Genomic DNA, 21,655 nt, shown 5'->3' on the forward strand with positions numbered 1-21,655 from the left:
TATATTGTACAATAAAGTTTATTAGCTGTTCTCCTCTTTCTAACAAATGGAATGGATAGTGTTGGTAATTCTTTACAAACCAAAGCTGATTTGGTTGTGTGACTGCCCCATGACTGCCATAAGTACATCCCTCTCAAAAACAATCCGTTGCAAACAAGCAATGGCAGGTACCAAGTAATACAGGAATTAGAGAATTTCATTATTGGAGGTTTTGGTACAACGTATCCATAACATTCAGCACAGAATTTTGTGCATTGCAAATGGAAAATCTTGTGACTGTGCAATCCAAGACGAACATGTACAGAAAAAAATATATTGTTGACTCTGAATTCTCCCTTTGGTTAAGACATGCATATTACAAAGGGGACAGGGGAAGAGAAATACCTGGAGTTCCATAGAAAAGAGGAGAACTTGCAAGTATTTTTTTCTTGTACTAATATTCCCTGGACTTCATGCCCAGCCATCACAGCCCATTTGATTTTTCCGTGATTAAGGAAGGTAAATTCTAATTTTTTTTTTTTTATTCAAAACAAAAAGCTAGGAGTAGGTGGTAAAAGAAAAATATATATTTTATATATATATATTTATATGTGCGCGCAACTATGTAAAGAAAATAATTCCCATAGTTACAGAGTTTAGTTAAAGAAAGTTTAATATATATATATTTATTATAACAAAATAGGCAGTTATTGTGGGTAAAATATTCATTAAAATCTGACCCCTAAGAACACACACATTTTTAGGCTATGAATCATTCTTTCATTGCCCTAATGACCATCTCTGCAGCTGTTTTCTGAATTACTGCCAATGGAAATTTGGCATTCCTCTGAAAAATACAAGGTTTCCTAGCACCTAAACATATTTTTAGGCTCAAAAAGTGTGATGATCATTATCTATAAAGAATTTCTGTAACACACTATAAATAGTGTTTCATGAGGAAGATTAAAAACATTACACATCTTTGTCCCTAGCAATTTTATTGGCAAAAAATGAAAAAATAGATTATAAGAATATCCATATGAAATTATGAAAATGAATATCTCTTCAGGAGTAGTAATGGGACTTAATGAAAATGCTAACTCAAAATTTGAAAGTTTCTTTCTAACTGCCTGGAAAGAAAAGAAAATACTGTGACAATAGGATTGAACTCAGAAAATAAAACCTGAAATTGATTGCCCTGACCAAACCATGCTATTAAAGTTAAGCGTGCAAAGTTACTCATAATTTACAACTTCCTTGAATACAACATTTCTTTCAATTGTTATGAAATTTTAAAAGAATGTCTATAAAGCTTTTTGAAAAATCTTTGAAAGTTACTTTCCCTTAAACATTAAGGAATTTTACCAAGCAATTCCCTCCCACCCCCACCCTAAACTAATAGCTGGTCAGGCCATTCCACTGTCATGTTTGAAAAATGGCAAACCAACAACACACAATAATACAAATTATTTAAACTAAGAGAGACACCAAATGTAAAGCATTATGGGAACTGTAGAATGTGATGGTTAGGGTATGAACCACGCTGGAAAGAACTAGAGGCAGGCTCCACTGGAAGGGCTTAAGAGTTGTCAGATGTAGTAGGTGATGTCAGTTAGAAAATGAAAAATAAAAATCTGTTTTCATAATTTTTCCTTTGCTGGAACCCAGATGTAAGGACCAGACTGTTCCTCTATGATTTGTTTCACTTGGTTGTAGATTTCCTCCAGTGTGTCTCCCTGGACAATAGCTGCAAAACATAATGTGGCAATCAGCAATCATCCCTCCTCGCTCCGTGCAGAAACCAGGCTGCTCCACGCCAAGCTGCTCTTTCCCCTCAGAGTGGCAGGAGGATTTCTGATTGCTGAAGGAACAGACACCCATGGACATTCCCGGTTTCTGTGCTGGAGTGAAGCACAGACTGGTACTGCAGGACACATACAGAACTTCCTTGGGGACATGAAGTGGCTTCCACTGTCTTACCAAGTATATACATACAACCAAGGAGTTTTTTAACTTTTTCCTAGCCACATGTTCCAATTTGCCTGAGTCAATTCACATCCTCCAGTATTGTTTTTGGCCCAACTTTCATTTGTGTTCCCAACACAAAGCAAGACAGTGCAGGGCTGTGTCCTCACAGGCTGGTGAACTCCTCCGCTCGATCCTGAAGCTGGCACAGCAAGGCTGCCTGACCTTGCGATGTCTACCTGCTAGCTCTACCTTTGCTTTTGGCTAAAAAGAGGAGAAACTCACAGTTTGTTGTCCAGACAACAGATTTAAGTTTTATAGACAAGAGGCTTCTTAATAGAGTTAAAAGCACAATCTATACTCATTTCTATGGTGTAAGTTAAGATATATTTTTGCCAAGGCTAGAAAATAATTAGAAATGAGCCAATATGAATGTGTTCTGACATATGAGAATAAAGTATGGTCTGGTGAAAATGAAGATGAAGTTTGAGCTGTTCTTACCAACACTTCAGCCTGGAAGAGCAATCACTGTAAGACAGCAACTTCTTTTTAATTAGTGTCACAATCTCAGTGTCAATAATCCAAGAAGTTTAGCATGAAAGAGTTTTGGAGGCAAGTCAGACTCACTCTTCTGTGCATTAAGAGTACTACAGCTTCCAAGCTTTGCTTTCATGCAAATTAGTTCCATTTTATTCCTACCATTGCATTCTCATCTCTTAAAAACCTTCTCCCTATCTGCAGCCCAATGCTGTACTGCCTGTGGGCAGAGGCTGCTTCATTGCCACAGGCCAAGCGCAATGTTCACAGCACAACAGTGCATTAGAAAGAATTAGAAATGTCTTTGCAATGCAAATAGGCCACAAGCTTCAGCACCTTCTCTCCAGCTAAGTTCAACCACAGCTCTTCTAAACCTCACTAACCTGAAAATTGCAAAAGATGTGCTTTTCATGTGCTTCACGTTAAGCTAAAGTCTGTGGAAACGGAAACTGTTGTTGAAGTTGGTATCAGTTACCACAGGACGTGGTATTTTTCCACAGATTAGGGAATACTCACACTTTCTGTTTTACTACCTGACTCACATGGGTGGCAGACTCCAAACTGTAGTTGGGATCTATAATGCCTTCAAGTATCTCAGACAGATTCAGAAAAGAATTTCTGGTTGTAACGTGATTATCAAGGAGAGAAGTCTGACCATCTTCCTTTGTCAGCAAGCCTTATACTCTGGAGAAAAATCATGGATCTAAACACTACAGCATTTGAAAAGTCTTTTAGGTTTTTGAAACATTGTGATTTATGTCCCTTAATTTCTTGGAAAAGTGTCCTATATAATGCCCTGAGACAGCCTGGGATAATACCAGTTACTGACTAAATATGTAATTGATATGTATTAAAATACACTCATTCATTTTCTAAACAACAAACCTAATACACTTGCAAGCTATTTGGTAAGGGACTCTATAATAGGAAGAATTTTCAAGAAATGTTGAGAGTCCCGTAACTTTCTGGGTGCAGACAGATAGACAGCTATGGGAAGAGCAAGGTACAGTCTTGGGATAAACTGACAGCTGGGCAGCACAAAATGCAGAGAACAAGGCACAGGAAGACTGGGCAGGGAATATGCTGGTTCCTCCCTGTGAAGCCATCACCACATCCTGTGTCTCTGCCCAGCTGAAGCAGACTGCTGCATTCACAGCTCTCCCCACACAGGATGTGGGGAAAAGAACTGGACAAAGGAGTCATGTCAGAGAAAAGAAGTGAATGGGGCAGCAAACACTAAAACACTGCAAAAGAGAATATAAGGGAAAGGAAAGGTCTGTCAGGGTAGGAACAGGGAAGGTTCATTTCTGGGCTCCTGAAGGTCATGACTTGACCATCCTCCCTGCATTAGAAGCCACAATGAGAAGAAGAGCACAGTGTGAGTGACTGCAGCCCTTCCCTTGCTGTTACAGGGTGGCCCATGGCATGCACAAATTTGATTCCCTAAGTACCATAATGCTGTAGCGTGTTCAATTTTCAGAGGCTTCATTTACCATTATGCTTGATCATCTTCCCAATTTAAAAGAAAAAAGGTAATTAACAATTTCCTACAAGTAGCTTTGCTGAGCAATTTCAGGTCTGCAAATAAAATCTTTAACTGTAAAAGACACCAACAAAACAAACATCTGCATTTCAATACCCAGGAAAATGGTAGAAATTCTTAGAGTTTTTAAAAACTAAATTAGGTTCCCAGTAAATTTTTGTGTCTATTACATTAATTGATCAAAGTGAAATCAGTGTAGAGATACTAAGATGACTCTATACCTCAAAGTAATCACAGGTCATCTGAAAAACAAAGCTCACTATCTCAGTGGTTAGGCAAGTACTATTTTTACAGCAAGCAATAAAATTTCAACTCTGGCAAGTGAGCAGTCACAAGCAAAACACACCTGTGAAGTGTTCAGTAAATTCCTGCTCCAGTTTCATGGCTCTCTCAAATGTCTTCCTGGCTTGCTCTTCTGTTAAGCGTTTATTCATTTCCCTGAAAGGGAAAACATCATACCTTTTTTAAACTACTGTCAAATACTAGGAGTCTTTAAAGTTTTAAACTGTTTGAGTATTAATCCTAATAAGAGGGTTAACCCTAAAGACACCAAGCAAAGACTGTAGTGGAAATAAGCTGTTCTGGCATTATGTTGCATGGAATTAAACACAATGGCATTTGTTCCCAAGCACTTTAATTTGGATTAGAAGCTCCATCTTAAAGTTCCTAAAAATTAAACTCAGGGAATTAAATATTATTTAAAATGCAAACATTACAATTGTCTGCATATAACCTGCGGTTGGCTTTTCAAATACAACAGTCTCAAACAATTTAGCCTGAGGTACTTTACTTTTACTCACATGATATTTTCCACTGTTTTGGGTTTAATAAAAATGGAGATTGGGTACAGCTGGGCAATCTGCAACCTTTTGATCGCATTACCAGAAACATCAAGAATGCAATGTTTACCCTAAAAAGTGACAGAGAAGGGAAAAGGGCACTAAGTAAAGTTTAAGTCACAAGTAGCATAGCATAATAATTTAGAAGAGAAAACATGTCTCCACTGAAACCAACAAAATTAGATTATTTGCATCAATGATACTGTGATTTCACCACTTTGGCACAAGGTCCCCCAATCTCTTCTGTTGGCTCAGACATCATTTGAGATGTTCCTGACCCTTCTTTCTTCCTTCCTCTCTTCATCACAGGTTGCAGCCCAATCAGCAACGCAGAATCGTACAGAGGAGCAGCTGGACTTCAACCACACCAACAAATTTTTTATTTTGCTTTGTTTTGGTACTAATTTGAGGATGCTTTAGGGAGGTGGCCATGTCACAGATGCAGTTTAGAGAGGAGCCAGATGACTTAACTGGTATACCTGAGGGAGTGACAACCCTGTTGGCAGGGAAATATGCCACCATAGAACCTTCAGATGGAACTGCACACAAGCCCTCTCCTCCCCCAGGTACCACCCAGAAGAAATACCACATTGGAGATGGTGAATGCAATTTATTTGTGTTGATTTATTGTTCATCTCTTGAGAAACAAATGTAACTTGACCATTCTTTGGGCAGCTGGAAGACAATGTGGTAAGGCTGCTTTCCTACTCCTCTGTATTCTCCCACTATAAAGAATTTTCCAGCTTCACTTCAAAGGCTCTTCCTGTTCTCAGCTCCTTCCATCTCAGATATGCTCATTTCCACATCACACATTTTTATTTCTTTCCTTTCTGAGTAGCAGAGGATTAATTTTGCATACCATCATTTTAGAGGGGTACAGGGGAAGAGGAACAGAAAACCACTCTCAGGTGAGTACATTAAGAAAAGCTTTTTCTTTAGCGGTGACCAATATGAATTGCAGAAATCTGTGAGCCAGGATACAAACCCGCAAGTACCATATAACCAAAGGTTACTCATACCATACAACAGCATTCCTGAACTCCTGGGAGATCATTCCTGGAGGAATGTCTGAAATTACTGACATGCTTCTGCTTCCTGGCAGAAGAAATAACTAGGATCGTTTACATTTGATCACTTGCACAACAAAATCAGAATTTTATTTCAGGAATTCTTAAAGAGAAGTGTTCTTCCCACATGAACAATGCATATGTCTGTTTGCTTTCAGCTAATGATAGCTGTTTCCCAGATCCAGTCCATGGGTTTGGATGCCAACTGGTAACATTTAAAAAAGCTGTCTGTATGTCCTAGCAGAGTATTTTACATGTGCTCATCTGTCCACATCTTTAAATGTGGCACATGCTCTGAGAACTAAGAGCATTACTTAGTCCTTTTTTCTTTTTCAAATAAAACACTATTTGCTGTGTTTGGCCCAACAACTTAAGCCAGGAGCCAAAGGATTTGGGGCAAAGGGTGAAGGGCTAGAGAGCCAGCACAGTACCTGTGCTGGACTTTATGGGATATAACCGTGACAGTTTAATCCAAATCAGCAATGAATGTTCATTAACTGTGGCCTCAAGACACAGAGATTTGCAAACTGCTGATGATTCCAAAGGAAAGAGGATATGAAAATTCTTTTCAAGTGAAAGACAAGGAAAAGAAACACAAGTACATCGTGATACTATCATGTTTTCATCCAGGGAAGCTATTTTACTCTTTGCACAGTGCATTTAGAATAATATTTTACATATTTTAGTTCCTTACTTGCACTGCATCTGATTGAGAAGCACAGCACAGCAGCCAGTGCCCTCTATAACTGAACAATGACATCAGAAAGCATCTTTAGCTGTTACCATTGCGGGTAAGGAAACGAGAGAGACAGGGATCAGCTGGAAGCATGGGCAAATGAACACAACTGAAAGCTATTTTAAGAATACTGTTTCTGGTTCTTTTGGGGCAATAGCAGTCACTTCTGTTCTGTCTTCTCCTAAATTGATCCAAGTAGAAAACCTGGAAATCATCTTTTGTATCCCAGCAATAAAACCCACTGAAAAGACTCATCTTTTCAGCGAGATGGAAAAGAATACAAGGATGGGAGTAGTCCCAGATCAACCAGTTTGCAGCCCTGTCATGATTTTGAAGTAAAGTTCTGAAGGACAGGCCATTGCTTCCCAGAAAAATAAAGTTAGCTGCAACTGAGAAGTTGCTGCATCTACCCAAAGTCCCACAGTGCCTGTGCAAGACATTTAACTGCATGGAGACATTCGGTAATACTTTGCTCTTCATGTCCATTTGTGAAAGATTCACAGCAATTTTGTACCTTACTAATCCCAACAGATGGACAAAAGAACAGAGCCACTTTCAGGTCCAGGATGGAACTGAAGGATTGTATTCGTGCTACCAAGTGAAGCAACTGCCAACAGATTTATAATGTTGAAGCTGTTCAACAGTTTCATCATTTATCCACATATGATAATTTCACAGCTTTGTTCAGCCTCCCATACAAAGTACTGTTCATTTACTTGAACAATTCTGTAATTAATATTCTTTCCTTTGCTTTTCTCACTATATCCCACAGGGCCAGGTTCCATTCCCTATGGTGAGAAAGACAGGAGAAGAAAACATCACTTGACCCACAGAATCTCACCGTGTTTGCCCTGGTTTTGCTTCCAGTAAATTCATTTGCCAGAAATAGCAATACTCACCCATTTGGTCAAAATGGTCTACAGAGTTTTCCAGAGGACTTAACTACACTCCTGTGGCCCATGGGTTACCCATACTTACCCTCTGCATGTCCAGACTGACTGTGCCCACACTTGTGAGTTCCCACCTAGAAAATAGCTGGTCCTTCTCTCACAGAAATCAGATAACATTGGCTACTGTAAATGCACTGGATTTGTAAGCAGTAGAGCAACACTCATCAACTCAACATGGAACATTTGCAAAAAATTTTCACCAAAAATTTTTCTTTAGGACAAGCACTCTCAGACATACACTTTCTTTTTCCCACTTTTTTTCAGACAGATCAAGTCAACTTCAGATTGACTTTAGAAATAAGTAGAATTTGCAAGAAATAGTTAACTCAAATCACTTTGGGATAGAAACAGTAAGGTCAATCTTCAAAATATAAGTGTAGTTATGGAAAAAAATACTTTTAAAATTAAATTCTTTACATTTACTCTTTTCCCTTTGTTAGCTAAAACTATGAGGAGCACAAGGAATAACATTTTTACAAGTTTTCTTCTACACAGGTCTATGTCAAAGGGATCATCATATTAATTAATTCTACCAGCACTACCTTAATTAGTTAATGATCTATGTATGTGAGCTCAGCTCACTAGCCTATGATTCCAATTATTTCTTCTATATTCTCTTTAAATGAGAGGGCACAATATCATTGCTCTTTTCCCACAATTTAATCATGATGCTTTCATTATTCCAAAGCTTCATTATTTCCTTAAATGCATCTGTGACAATGTGCTTTGTTTCTAGTTTTATACAATTTCCTTTAGAAGTCAGAGTGTTCCTAATGGCTTCTTGCCATTCTTCTCTTTTTCCCTGTCAGCACAGGCATATAATCACCTCAGTAAATGAAAGTAAGTAGCACTGATTTACCTTTTCTGCTACTTCTCGCACTGATTGGACACTTGTTCCATAAAGATGATTATTGTACTGGCCAGCTTCAATGAATTTGTGATCCTGAATATCCTTCTCCATTTGCTCTCGAGAAGTGACAAAATGGTAATCACGTCCATCCACCTCATAATCTCGTTTTGGTCTAGTAGTATCTTTAAATATAAACCAGTAGTTTTTAAAGGAAAATAAAAAACAGTGACTTTTTTTCGCTACAATATCCAAAAAGTCTCCCATTTATACTGCAAAATTTTCACAAACAGATTGACATCATTAAGATAGGTCTATAAAGTTTAAACAATATATTAACTTTTTTTTTAACCCAAGAAACAGAGGATGTCTATTAAAAAATTAAGAGAAAAATATAATTTAAAATTGCCTTAGTGTTTGCTGAAACTTACGTGGAACACATGAGCCAAACTTGTCTGGAAATTCTGAGATCAGGTCATCATTTATTCTATCTTTCATGGGTCCCAAAACAATCACAGGTCGAGTGTAACTGACTATTAAACATAAAGGAATAACATCAGTTATATTTCATATGATTATTAACTTTTAAGAGTTCATCAAAATAAGCTTTCTCACATAGCAATGATTTTAATACTTAAAAGAATATGTACTTCTAAAGAGAATAAAAACACGTTGAAGAACATAAATCAGTTAATATCATAGTCATAGTAAGATGTTAGACCTTCACTCTCAAATCATCATCCTCAGTGATTGAAAATGAGTCTTAAATTATGAAGCCTTTGGGGAAAAAAAAACCCTTTTCACAAAGTAACATCCTAAATTTTAATGGAAAAAGGAAAGAGGGGAGGTTTGAAAATCTTTTCAATTCAAAGAGACACCTAAGCAGCAGCACAGTTCATGACATTCTGTGTCTGTTGGAAGAAGCTTCTTTTCCTGTAAGACCACAACTCACATACAAAATGACTCAACTATAAATAGTTTCTGTAACTATTAACACCCTTACAAAATTAAGTGTAGTATCTTTTAAAAGTAGTTTAATTATTCATAATAAAGGGGTTTTAGTTGAAAATTAAGCTTAAGTAGATTATGTCTAATCACACTTTAAGAACCATTAAGACAATAATGCCCAAGTATGTTGTCACGATCATGTAATTTCAGCAGTAAAAATTTTAATTTTAGGTTCAAATCTGTCTGCACAAATGAGTACCAATTAATTAAAGTCTGGCATATTAAACATATTTTAATTTGACTCAGAGCTATTTCCTTTCCACTGCATTACTATATTCATAAGAGGAATGTCTTGAATCCAGTAACTATCAGCTTATTAATTAAATAACAAAAATCTTTGCTTTTTCTCCCATTGTGAGTCCCTCTGGCGAGGGGGCACACACAGACCAGCAGCTGCTCCTGTGAGGGTGACAAAACTCCAGTTTCCTAGTTTAGGCATAATTTACTTTATATCAAAGAGGGCTACCATCTCCCAATTTCTAGTAGAGTCTTAATTCAAGCATTTCTCATCCATAACTTTATTTGGCATTTTGCAATAATTCAAATTATATTACATAAATAATGTAGTCTATATTAGCCTTGTATAACAATTTTTACTACTTCTGGAAGATTACTGATAAACTGAGGCCTTTGTGCCATGATTATCAAATCAGAGTGGAAAGTCTATACAGGTGTATGTGTTGCAAAAACAACTTGGCCACACCACTCACTGCAGGAAACCAAAAATGAAATCTCGGCACTCAAAATTCCTGTGAATATGTGATGTATATTTACTTTGACTGCCATCTGATTTGATAGGTAACAGATAAGTATTCCCAAAGGACATTCCTTTCATCAGAATAATTTACAAGTATATGAGCTATATATCAAATAATGTAAAGCACCTGTACCAGTGATTGGGAACACTAAAAATTGTGTCTATATTCACACAGTGAATCACAATCAAGACCAAGATGAAGAGACACAAAACCATTCCACTGGAAATCAGTGAAAAGCATTTTTTTTTAAATGCAAGTGTGAGAAAATATTTTCTCCTATTGATTTCCATTTCATTAAATTTTACTTTTTTTCTGGAAAAAATCCCTTGGCAATTGTTAACCAAATTAGCCACGTAAGAAGTCCATACAGAAATGGGAGACTGTTCAGAGACATTTCAATTAAAGTTGGTAAATAGACAAGTGATCTATTCACACACTTTTTGCTGTGACAGAAACAGTGAGAATGCTAAGGCAATATGAAACAGAAGAAAACGATAATTTCCAAGGTTCTCACTGATGAAACTGTTAAGCATACTACATTTTCCTTCCACAATATAAACCACACAAGAAATTATTGAAGTAGCCCACCTTTGGATTTTGCATTAAATAATTTAGACATTTTATTTAATAATTTATGCCTTTACGATTTATTCATTTGAATAACAGTAAGTTTAAAAGGGGGAAGTTGTTTATAATGGTGCTTAGTACATAAAGGTACATGAAGCATTCTAACAATTCAAATTATTTTTTACTGAGCGAGATCTACAAACCTTCTTGTTGATTGACTGGTTCATATGACAACACATATTCCTCCTGGCCACCTAAAATGTAAAGGCAAAGACATATGAATGTATTTTTTCCTAAAGCAACATATTTAAGCTGAGTCACTCCATGGACTATTAACGATACAGACATTGTTCAGCAATATGCATTACAATACTGATGATACTGATGAGGGACATCTTTTAAGAGCGATGAATTATAAAACTCACAAAGCTAAGCCAAACACCAAGCTTTAAAGCATAAGACGCATACAGTATAAATAACTTCCTGGTGTATGTTGGCATGTCAAGCTGGTGTCAAGCACAAGAAGAACTTTCAAGCATTGCTGAGATGCTGTTCCCCACATGTCCTGGATGCAACACATGCATGCTGTCATTCACTGCTAGAGCAGTGCCACCCGCATCGGGAGCATTCTCCATCCTCTGAAGCCAGCATTTACAATTACATTTTTCCATATTTATACATGGCTGGTAACCATGTATGTCAAGGTGTACAGATCTTCCATTAACTTTACCATGAACTGGCATTTATATAAACATCTTCAGCCACTCTAATTCTACCAAAAACGCTACGACTGTATATACTAAACAACTACTATTTTATCAATTAATTTTTAAAGACAAAGTTGAAAGCAAGGAATGCTTTGGATTGTTCTCAGCTCCAGGAAGCACATTAGCAGTGAATGAAACTAAAATAACTCAATCTTGAATTTTGACAGCTGTAGGCTTTTTAAATGTTAGTGAAAGCATCTGAAATATACCTCAGTTGCCATGTCTCTAAAAGATTACTTCTAGTCTAACATATCTCTGAGTAAAATTTCTTTCAATGACATAACTAAAAATTAACTGTGACAGCAGAGAATTTATAATTCTGAAGATACAAGCTCAAATTATATGACATAGCTTTGAACTGAAGAAAATACAGTCCTCAAGTATTTAACTTGTCTAATTTTGGAGCATTCTTTGATGTTCATAAGCCATACTTAAAACAGGCAAAAGAACATACCAAGGCTACACCACAGTTGTGTAGAAACAGAGGAAAGACAAAGACTTCTATAAATTCATATATTGCTTCTATATATCTATCTCTATTTCAAAGCAAATGCCACTGATATTTTAAATCTAAATTTTACCATTTCATTAACAGAAATATTTCTCTTAGTTTGCAATAAGTTTGCATTCAAACTCTCCTACAGCAATACATGAAGGAAGACTTTAATTTCCTAAATTGCTGCAAGTGAGGAATACCTTAAGACAGACACAAAACCATGCAACCTGTACATTTTAATATCTCAAAAAGTTACTCATGCAAATGGATTTTAGAAGGACAGTATATACTTTCAGAACCCTTTTTAGGCTAGGGAGAGGAATAGGGAGTCACCAACTATCAACTCATCTATGAAAGATCCAGCTCACGTATAATTAGATATTTCTTTGGAGAAGTCACATTGCTATAAGGTCAAAGATTAGTTATGCAGACTACTAAAGAGATAAGAACAAGTGAAAAGCATCCCCTGATTGAGGGCAAAAAGTATATATTGTCACTGCTTTTCAATACTTTAGAAAAATTAGTATTAATGGAATGAACCTTTTGAACAACCGTACTCATCTGTAATCAAGATAACTTTCATATTAGACAGCAGTAAGAAGAAATTAAAAGAATATTTTAATAAAAAGTGCTCAGAGTTACACATTGACATAAGCAAATCCATGACATTTACAATAAAATCCTGGCTTCTCAAGTAACAATAGAGTAAAAAACTAACTAGTAGTACCAATAATGAGGTTTAAATGTATATAAAGCAAGCTCTCAGAAAAACCTTGGTAGTGAGGGAAGAGAGCGAAGCAGCAAATTTATGAAGAAAAAGTCATGGTTAGATAGTTTTAATGGTGTGTCATTAAAAATGATTAAAATTTCTCCTTGTCAAAGGCAACTTCCATATGTGCTCAATTCTGTGTTACTCTCAGGGAATACAGATGCCTCCCTCAATTGGTTTCTTTTCAATTACAGTCTGCAACATCATCAGCATTTTGCATATGTGTATATACATTCTCTCCTTCAGTGTAATCATCTGGAAGAAAATATGTGGCTCATCACCTCTGAAAAGATCTACAGCTTCCAAACATATATATCTGTTAATGAGCCACCTTCCTTATTATCCTGACATAAATTACGTATTTCTGCAGTGCCCATTACACAGTTAGCAGGCAGCCAGGAGCTGAGCAGCAAATCATTGCATGACTTCTACTGTTTCTTCTTTTCATGTTTCTCTTCAAATCCTCAGCTTTGCTGTTGTCCTGCTCTGGTCTATCATGGCTTCCAGGTCTAGACTGCAACCTCACTGGGAAGCTGTTCACTGGAAATGAGCAGTGGGATTCGAGTTCTTGCTATGGTTTAAGACATGTTAAAGCACAGTAGAGCAGCACCATGCAGCCTATTACCCACCATGAACATGGAGTGCTACTGGGTAATAGTTAACACTACTGAAGCTTATGCTAGTAGAAAAAGCAAACTGAGTGTGGTATTTAGAAGACACTACATCTTCAGAGAGAGAGAGAGAACTAGCATGCTGATTTATCAAAACTGACTCCAGCACTGACTGTGTGTCGTATGCTTTGAAGACAGTTCATACTAAGCACCCATGCTTGACAAAGTAAATGAGCTGAAAGCAAGGGTAAATACATGTTTGCTTATCTGTACTTTCACTGAAGTATATACATATTCAATCTGACTATCAGTTGTGAAAAACTTTAGATAGTTCTGGCATTATTTGACAGATTACACAGTTTGGTTACACTTCCAGTATTAAGTCTCAGCTACATATAATTATATTTGTCAGTATTAAATTTACATTTAAATTTAACAGGTCTAGCTAGCTTGCGTAATTTGAAAAAAAAAAATAGGAGCAGATTCAAATTAAGCTGAACTAAGAAAATCACAGGCAACAATAAAAATATCCATAAAGGAGGTTTGCAGTGATTCTAGGGAGTTTTTTAAAAACAAAGACATAGAACAATTTGCAGTACTGCACCAAATACACAAACACAGATTTCACCTGAAGGTGACTGGAAGTTCTATTTAACATGTAAATACCCAGAAAAGACAGACAAACAAAACCAAAGAAAGAGCTACAAAACAAAGGTTCTGAATAAACAAAGAACTTAAAAACACTTACGGTAACTACTTTCACTATCGCTGGCATTAGAGGTTACATGTTCTGAAATTGCAACACAATGGGAAAAAAATAAGGAACATACACCAATGGCATGAGTCAAACAGAAAGAAAATCGACAAAAAATAATCCAGATGAAAGACAATACTCATATCAAAGTGCTGAAATCAATACATACTGCATATAAAAGTTTTAAGGTACTTCTCATAGCTCTCAGGATCAAGCTTAATTTCATATGAAAGGAATTGATGTTAATAAAAAGAAAAACATTAAACAGCACACAAAATAAGATTACAAAAAGTACACTAATTCACAATTCACATGTAACCCTGCAATTTTTAGGTTTTCACTTCAGGATGAATTTTTTTGAGTAAAAATCATGGGATTTCATGAGTTGAGTAAAAATGATGGCATTTCAAATTTTATGCAGGCAATTCATTGATTACATTTAGAGTCTTGTAGCAGAAAATAATGGATTAAATTAGAGGAAATACAGTGTAGCATGTAACACAACTTGAATTAAGTGTGGTAAGGCAGTTTCAAAAAGTCTGTGCTGAAAAACAGACTAGAAGCCAACTGTTTACAGAATAGAGTCATCTAGAGATATTTCTGGACCATATTATGTAGTTTAAACTAGGTATGATCATAAGGCCATAAAGGCTGCTTTTGATCTTGTTCTAAACCATAAGGCCATAAAGGTTGCTAAATTCTTCTGGTCTAGATGAATAATTCCTTTGAAAGTAGCCATTTCAGAATTGAAAAATGAATGTTACAGTGACTAGAATTTTTACTTCATGATTGAGGCCAGGTACGGAAGCACACTGGCCTACAAGTAATTTCATTAACACTGAGCCTTACAGTTATGCCTTGGGAAAAAATGCTATCCTTAATGACCCTTAGGCACATCCCTTTAGAGACTACTGTTCCTATTGCATAAGTGTCTAACTGTGAATTTAATACCTGTGATGAAATCATGGTCTTGACTTTTTTTATTTGTCATTTTAATACATTTAGTGGTGAGGTGTGTATACACAAACAGAACTGCTGAGAGTACAGAGCAACTTTTGAATCTTACTGGACTCAAATAGAAATATGACAAATGCTTATAAGTCTCCCCTGTTAGCCGTCCACCTGGTCTAAAAGCATCATGAGCATTCAAGTCAAACAGAAAAATTCTCATGGCATTTGTTAAGGGAAAGTTTTGTTTGCTTTAAGTAGCCGTAAACATCAGTTGCCTAAAGAGAGGAGTGAAAACTGTAACTAGTTAAAGTAGCATGGCAATGGTTGTACTATTACTGTAAAAAGCCATAAGGTTATTTTTAAATAAATAAAAATACAAGGACAAGATATAAATAACATTAAAAAATAATCACCAAATTTAAAAACACAGTACTGTTAAGGACAAACAAGAAAGCACTGGTAAGCTTCTAAAAACAAAACAAATCTAATGTGACAGTCACATAAACTTTACATGTTCCTGAAAGCAAAAACTCCAAAAGATTACAAACGAGGAAAAGCTTATGAACCATTTTTAGTCAACCTCCTTATGCCAGTAGAGCACCAATCTCAAAGAGATCTGTCAAAAAAAAAAAAGTAGTAATTTTTCAGATGGAGGTTAAAATAACTTGGGAGTATTTTGATCACTTACTCAGGCCTTTTGATCCCATGTCGTCAGGGACCTCCTGCAGAGTAGTCCCCAGAGGGCAAGCAATAAAAAGACAATCACAAAGAAAATAATTGTCAGTAATATATAAAATTGGCGCTACGACAGGAGACAGTTCCTAGAACATCACAGGGAAAATAAGTCTATAGAATTTGACTTGACTGGCACATGAAGTGCAATCAGTAATGCAAATGGCAGAGAACAGTGTTTTGAACCTGGTCTAAATTAGCAAATTTATGCAACTACGTTTTGAGAATACACTTTGTTTTTTAGTGCTGGCAAGAACAATGAAAATCAAAGTAACCTCTCTTCATTAGCAAAATCAAATTAGAATGAATGACTTTGAAGAACCAGTCTAAAGGGACTGATTTGAGAAGCTGGTAAGCTCCATTATACTTTCATCAATATTGTGCCTTCTCCTCCAAGTCAGAAACAGAGAAGTATCACTGACAGCACTGGAAGGCAGTTATCTCCTCCAGTTAGTCAACAATATTGCCCAGTTTATTCCAAACTGGGATACTCTTGTGTTAAGTTTTATTTTAGCAGCAAACAAAGGGTTGCACCGGTTTGGTAGACTGGTTTGCCATTGGCACCACAAGCTCTTCAGCCTGTTGCAGCTCATGAAACTGTCTCCATGGTAACACCCTAGTGCAGTCTAGCAGGCCCTTCTACTGTGCTTCGCTCTCCATCGAATGCCACATACTTACGGTCAATATCACTGGTTTCCTGCTCACTCTGGTCCTTGTTCTTGTAGAAGGGAAATTTTCGGGAAAAGAGGTTCTTTTTACGCTTGTCATTGAATGACTGCTGAAGAAGAGAAGGAGGGGCAAAACAAAGGATGTCTAATGTCTGTGTGAACAAAGGCCCAGACCAGCAGCTTTGCGGAAGCTGACTCCTACAACCACATTATGCAGTGCATATCTCAGTTTAACACTTATCTTCTCAGCTCATAAGAAATAGAGACTGGGATCATGACTCTGCTCATATTCTCCATGTTTCACATGCTTAGTACTGAGAAAACTAGTTCATCCTATACAGCCTGACCTGTATTTCACAAATTTAGGCTTACTGTGAGTGTAAAAAAAAAAAGTGAAAACTAGGCTGCTGTAAGATGGCCAAACCATAATGACTCAAAGTCAATTAAATCATTGATATTATCTCATTTAGGGGTTACAGTATTTTTAAAAAAAAAGCCCAAAAAAAAAAAAAGCTGTGGTTTTTGCAAACAGCTGATACTGTAACAGAACATCAGAAGTATTTGGCAGTGTTACCAACCAACTAAAACAAACAACTCCAAAACCTGTATCAATGTTTTACTATTGCAGTTCATTGCAAGTTCCCTGAAAGAAATGACTTTGTTCTATGTAAGTCTGCATCCCAATACAAAGATTAACTTTCAAAAGAGACAAACTAATTTCATTGGTTTATTGTGGCAATTATGTTTTTCAAGACTGCATTTATAATTACCACATGAAAAACCCTGTATATCAAGGATCATGTTCAGCAACTTTTGACATTAACTGCTCATGTTGCTGAAGAATTTCTGCATCTCAGTTGCTACAAACATTTCTAGAGTTACTTACATAGACATTTACATCCATGTGAATATAAACTATTATTGTGCTCCTTGTCCAAGTGATGGAGAGCATCAATGCATTTTCATTCATATATAGGTATGTCTAGAGGTACTTAGCACAGAGTTTAGTAATATCTGCCATGTCTTCTGCTGAAGGCATCTTGTGACTACAGCACCTTTAATTTGCTGTTCCAAGTCAGTAAAAAACCTCAAAGTATAAATAAGTCAGTAATGTTTTAATTGCAGTTATGCCCAGAACTAGAGCTAATACAGCTAACTTAAAGTCAGCAGAAATTTCCTTCCCTCTTTTGGCATGAGTGACTCATCTGACCAGTTTTGCCAAGACATAAAATTTGCCATGTTTTTGTCATTTGGTTTGCAGAAAAGAACTACAATTGGAAGGATGGCAAAACAGGAAAACACCCAACTTGGTTTTGAGACCCTGTGCTGTAGGGGAACTATTTATTTCTAAGCTATGTGCAGCAGGAAGTAAGAAAAGCACCACAGAAACATCTTTTAAAAGCTATTGTGAAAAAAAAAAAAAAATCATCATGCAATCAAGACTCTATTAACAATTGTTTCTAAATTTCGGAGCACGTTAACTTTCAAGTAATTGTCTTTCTTCAGCCCATGTGAGTTCACATTCTTCTATTATATGCAATACAGTTCCAAAAAGGCATATTATCCCTTCTACCAGCATTAAGTATGGAATGAATTACAGTAACAACTAGGGGTCAAACAGGACAAATTTTTTTTTAAAATGGTGGGCCACATTTTTTGGTACAATTGAAAACTAGCACTTGGCCTTCCTACAGAGAATGTCTATAGCTGTGCTCTTTTCCTACAGTGCAACACAAAAGCTGCATCCTGCTACAGGACTAACAATCCTTCTGGCCATCTGTTTTAATACAGATGCTTTTGCTATGCTGGGCAATAGCAGAAAAATCCAGTGATTTTTATTACCAATGTTTTTTTTTAAAAATTACTTGAAATTACAAGGTGTTAAAGAGGCACATGGTACCATGGGAGCACGATCAGTGACATTGAGCTCTGGAAATAACAATACTGTGATAAGGAGGAAATCCATAAAACCTTTAATTGCCTTGCATCTGTGTTCGACTAAAACTGTTATTCCACTGTAAAAATTGGTAAATTATCAACCTGACACATTGACAAAAGATCAAGTTTCAAGCCAATCATATGCTGGCAGGAACAATACTTGGCACAGGCAAATTTTTACGTTATGGTCCTCCTGACCTTCTCTAACAGAAGTCAAGTCACTGCAAATGATTTCTCACAACCAGAAGGGTAATGTCATCTACAGAAAAAGGGCAACAAAGAAATATGTCCAGAGGAGATCCTTTCTGAGTATACTGAAAAATACTGTAATGTAAATTCAAAAAGTAGAAGTCTCACATCTATGTAATTGTTTCATTTGGGCAAGTCCCTCAGTTTGGTAAAAGGAGACAAATGTAATAAAGCTAAAATGGTTCAGTTTAGCTGAGGCAGTGAGAATCTGCAATTTCTACAGTTAAAAGGAGTGGCTGATTTATTGGACTTCATAAAACATAATCAGGTTCTTCATTATAGTTTTGAAAATATTTCATAATAATTATTTTAACTTTCTGCACAGTAAGTCTTCCTGAATCAATATGAAAGTTTATATACTGCATGTATAATGGTCAGAGTCAGTTCCATTGCCAAAAAAAAAGAGAAAATAAAAGTAATATTATACTGATTTTGCATAAAAGATTAGCCAAAAGATTACTTTTAAAAGATATCATGATTATAAAAAGCTAGAAGGATTTGCTTATTAGTTGAAAATGCATAGTAATTGCATTAAATTTTTCATAAACCCACTGGCAATCATTCACAAGCATCATAAGCAGGAATATATTAAATCAGAAGCAGCACAGAAAATGAGATGTGTATATGAAAGGACCGAGCAAGAATAAAATGTAACCATTTCTGCTCCAGACTTTTTAGCTTTCCTTACAATGAAAGGAACATGGATTTCAATGTTAGCCATCACTAGGGTTATTCTTCAAGGAAATAGACATTTTCAAAAACTGTACAAAATGGGTATTTCATCCTGCTCATGGAGTATTAGCATACACAGACACAGGAAGGCATGTGGTCCATGAGGACATGGACGGTGCAGTCAACTTACTGGGAAAAGTATCATCATGACAAATACAGGAGGAATACTTTCAAGAGAAACTCTGATGTTAAAACATTTACAGCTGAAGCAAAAGATTGTGAACAGTGTAAGTGTGTTTGCAAAATGAAATATTACTAAAGAAAGAGAACTGCAGTTCTACATCAATGGCAAGCGTAGTTGCTTTTCCACTCAGTATTCCATGCATTTCTTTGGTGCTCTGTTAGTACACAGGGACTGTGCACCAACTCTGCTGTTGTCAAAATGCTAACTTCAAACATGTCAGTAATTAACTGTTTGCAGTTTATTGGTAGACAAACTACAAAACCATGCAATTATCTTTCAAAGAACATGGTAACATTTGAAAAATTACTTAACGTAATGAAAAGAATCTGAAGTATTTAAGCCACTCTTTGTATGACTTCTAAAAAGCAAACTCAAATTACCATGTCAGTTGATAACATTTTATTCCAATACCAAATTATGAATGCACCAAAACAGAAAAATACTGCAATTAATCCAGTGAATCTCCAAGGCAGTACCATAATTGTGCATCAGAAAGTAGCTAGAGATACTGATTTCCTTTTAAACAAATACATATGGGGAAAACCATGACATTTTGTTAATAACTGAAACCTTTGCCATATAGCAGAGGGATGTATATATGGATTTTAGAGTCTTTATACTTTGCAGTCCTACACTATCGGGACGTAATACTGAAGCTTTAATATTTTACAGATGTGATTTCTGAAGTTATGTAAACATTGTAACTGAAATAAATTACTAACAGGCATTTGTAGGATTTACAATAACAACTAACAAATGCTACAGCATTAGTGCAATTAAAAATATAATCACTATTTAAGAAATAGCTTCCTCAGGAGCTTAAAGCATACTTCAGATTTTTTAAAATGGCAATATATTATTACTTTAGAAGACTTACATCTAAAATGCACATGCCTAAGTCTTGAAATTACTAGTCATATACTACTGTAGAAATGGTAAGGTTGTGGAATTGTTTCTCAAATTTCAGAACAAACAAAACATTTCAAAAAAGCCTCACCCTCAAAACAAACAAATTTAACTGTTGTGCCATTATGAAATTGCTATAACTTTGGCTACAAATATTCCTATTACTACTCATAGGCTCACTGCTTTCTCACCACTCATTCCCATCACATGTACTGGGACAGGAACCACAGCTGTTGGAAATGGCACTATTCAATACTTGGTTAGGATATACAGCTCCTACTACATTACAGTATTAACAAGCATATATATTTCTATGCTAATTCTTTAAACAATTTGCAGTGTTTTGGCAACTGAAGTCTGCTTTGGTGTTCAGAATTATTTTATTTCTGTTTGATAGAATTTAGTCTTTTCACTCAAATCTGAAACTGATTCTCCACACATAAAATCACTGAAAAATGTTACCATTCACAATGCCAGCACTCCATTAACTCACCCCTTTATCTCCTCTTGTTTTGGAATTGAATTTCACTGTCTTCAAACGGGCTCGTTCTTTTTTCTCAACTCTGCCACAAAAACACACACAACAATGGCAGAATCAGAACTTCAAGTTACTGCTTGTTACAAAAGAACTATATTGATGTACCTTTCGAACTACACATTTTATTGCTTATGACATATCCAGAAAATGGAAGCCTGCTAATGGAAAACTGTTATTTCTCAAGTGATGAGCTGTGAGAGTACTGGGAGTATTTTGTGGCTATATGTGTTCAATAAATCCAGAGGGTGCAAAGAGGAAACATGACACAGTAAGTGAACAGCCTCAATTATCAGTTAACAGCAGATATTAAGATTCAGAGCACCTAAACTCTTATTTGAGTCTCCAGTATGCCAACCAAAACCTCATCTCCATTGGCTCTGGCTACCAAAGGATGATTTTCCAGTTTTCCAGGTTCTGGGTAGAAAGAATTCATGATAGTGTCGTGACTTGAATAAAATTCACTTTGCATCTTTTCATACATAAATGGTTATTAAACTGTTATTAAACCCACATGTGATGTTATTAAACCCACAACTTGCTTACAATGAGAACAGAGACGGTGGA

The 21,655-nt window shown here is 36.1% G+C and overlaps 1 protein-coding gene across 22 annotated transcripts in view; it reads right to left on the bottom strand.

The window, feature by feature from the left end:
* Positions 1–2: 2 nt before the first annotated feature.
* DLG1 (discs large MAGUK scaffold protein 1) overlaps positions 3–21,655 on the bottom strand; it is a 149,836-nt gene continuing 128,183 nt past the window's right edge. For 9 of the 22 annotated variants that reach the window (XM_042042534.1, XM_042042529.1, XM_042042543.1 and 6 more), the window contains 9 exons: positions 21,047–21,116; positions 16,555–16,654; positions 14,188–14,229; positions 11,000–11,050; positions 8,895–8,996; positions 8,476–8,648; positions 4,825–4,934; positions 4,371–4,462; positions 3–1,726 (listed from right to left, as the gene is read on the bottom strand). In XM_042042534.1, the coding sequence (XP_041898468.1) occupies positions 1,620–1,726; positions 4,371–4,462; positions 4,825–4,934; positions 8,476–8,648; positions 8,895–8,996; positions 11,000–11,050; positions 14,188–14,229; positions 16,555–16,654; positions 21,047–21,116 (847 nt within the window). In that variant the 3' untranslated portion in view covers positions 3–1,619. Of the gene's footprint in view, positions 1,727–4,370; positions 4,463–4,824; positions 4,935–8,475; positions 8,649–8,894; positions 8,997–10,999; positions 11,051–12,599; positions 12,636–14,187; positions 14,230–15,832; positions 15,867–16,554; positions 16,655–21,046; positions 21,117–21,655 lie in introns of all 22 variants that reach the window. The other 13 variants (XM_042042539.1, XM_042042531.1, XM_042042540.1 and 10 more) reach the window with 6 other exon arrangements.

The sequence above is a fragment of the Corvus kubaryi genome, unplaced genomic scaffold, assembly GCF_017639235.1.
Source record: "Corvus kubaryi isolate FWS band 111438036 unplaced genomic scaffold, C.kubaryi_AGA036_p1.0 37397, whole genome shotgun sequence".
NCBI classification, from domain to species: domain Eukaryota; kingdom Metazoa; phylum Chordata; class Aves; order Passeriformes; family Corvidae; genus Corvus; species Corvus kubaryi.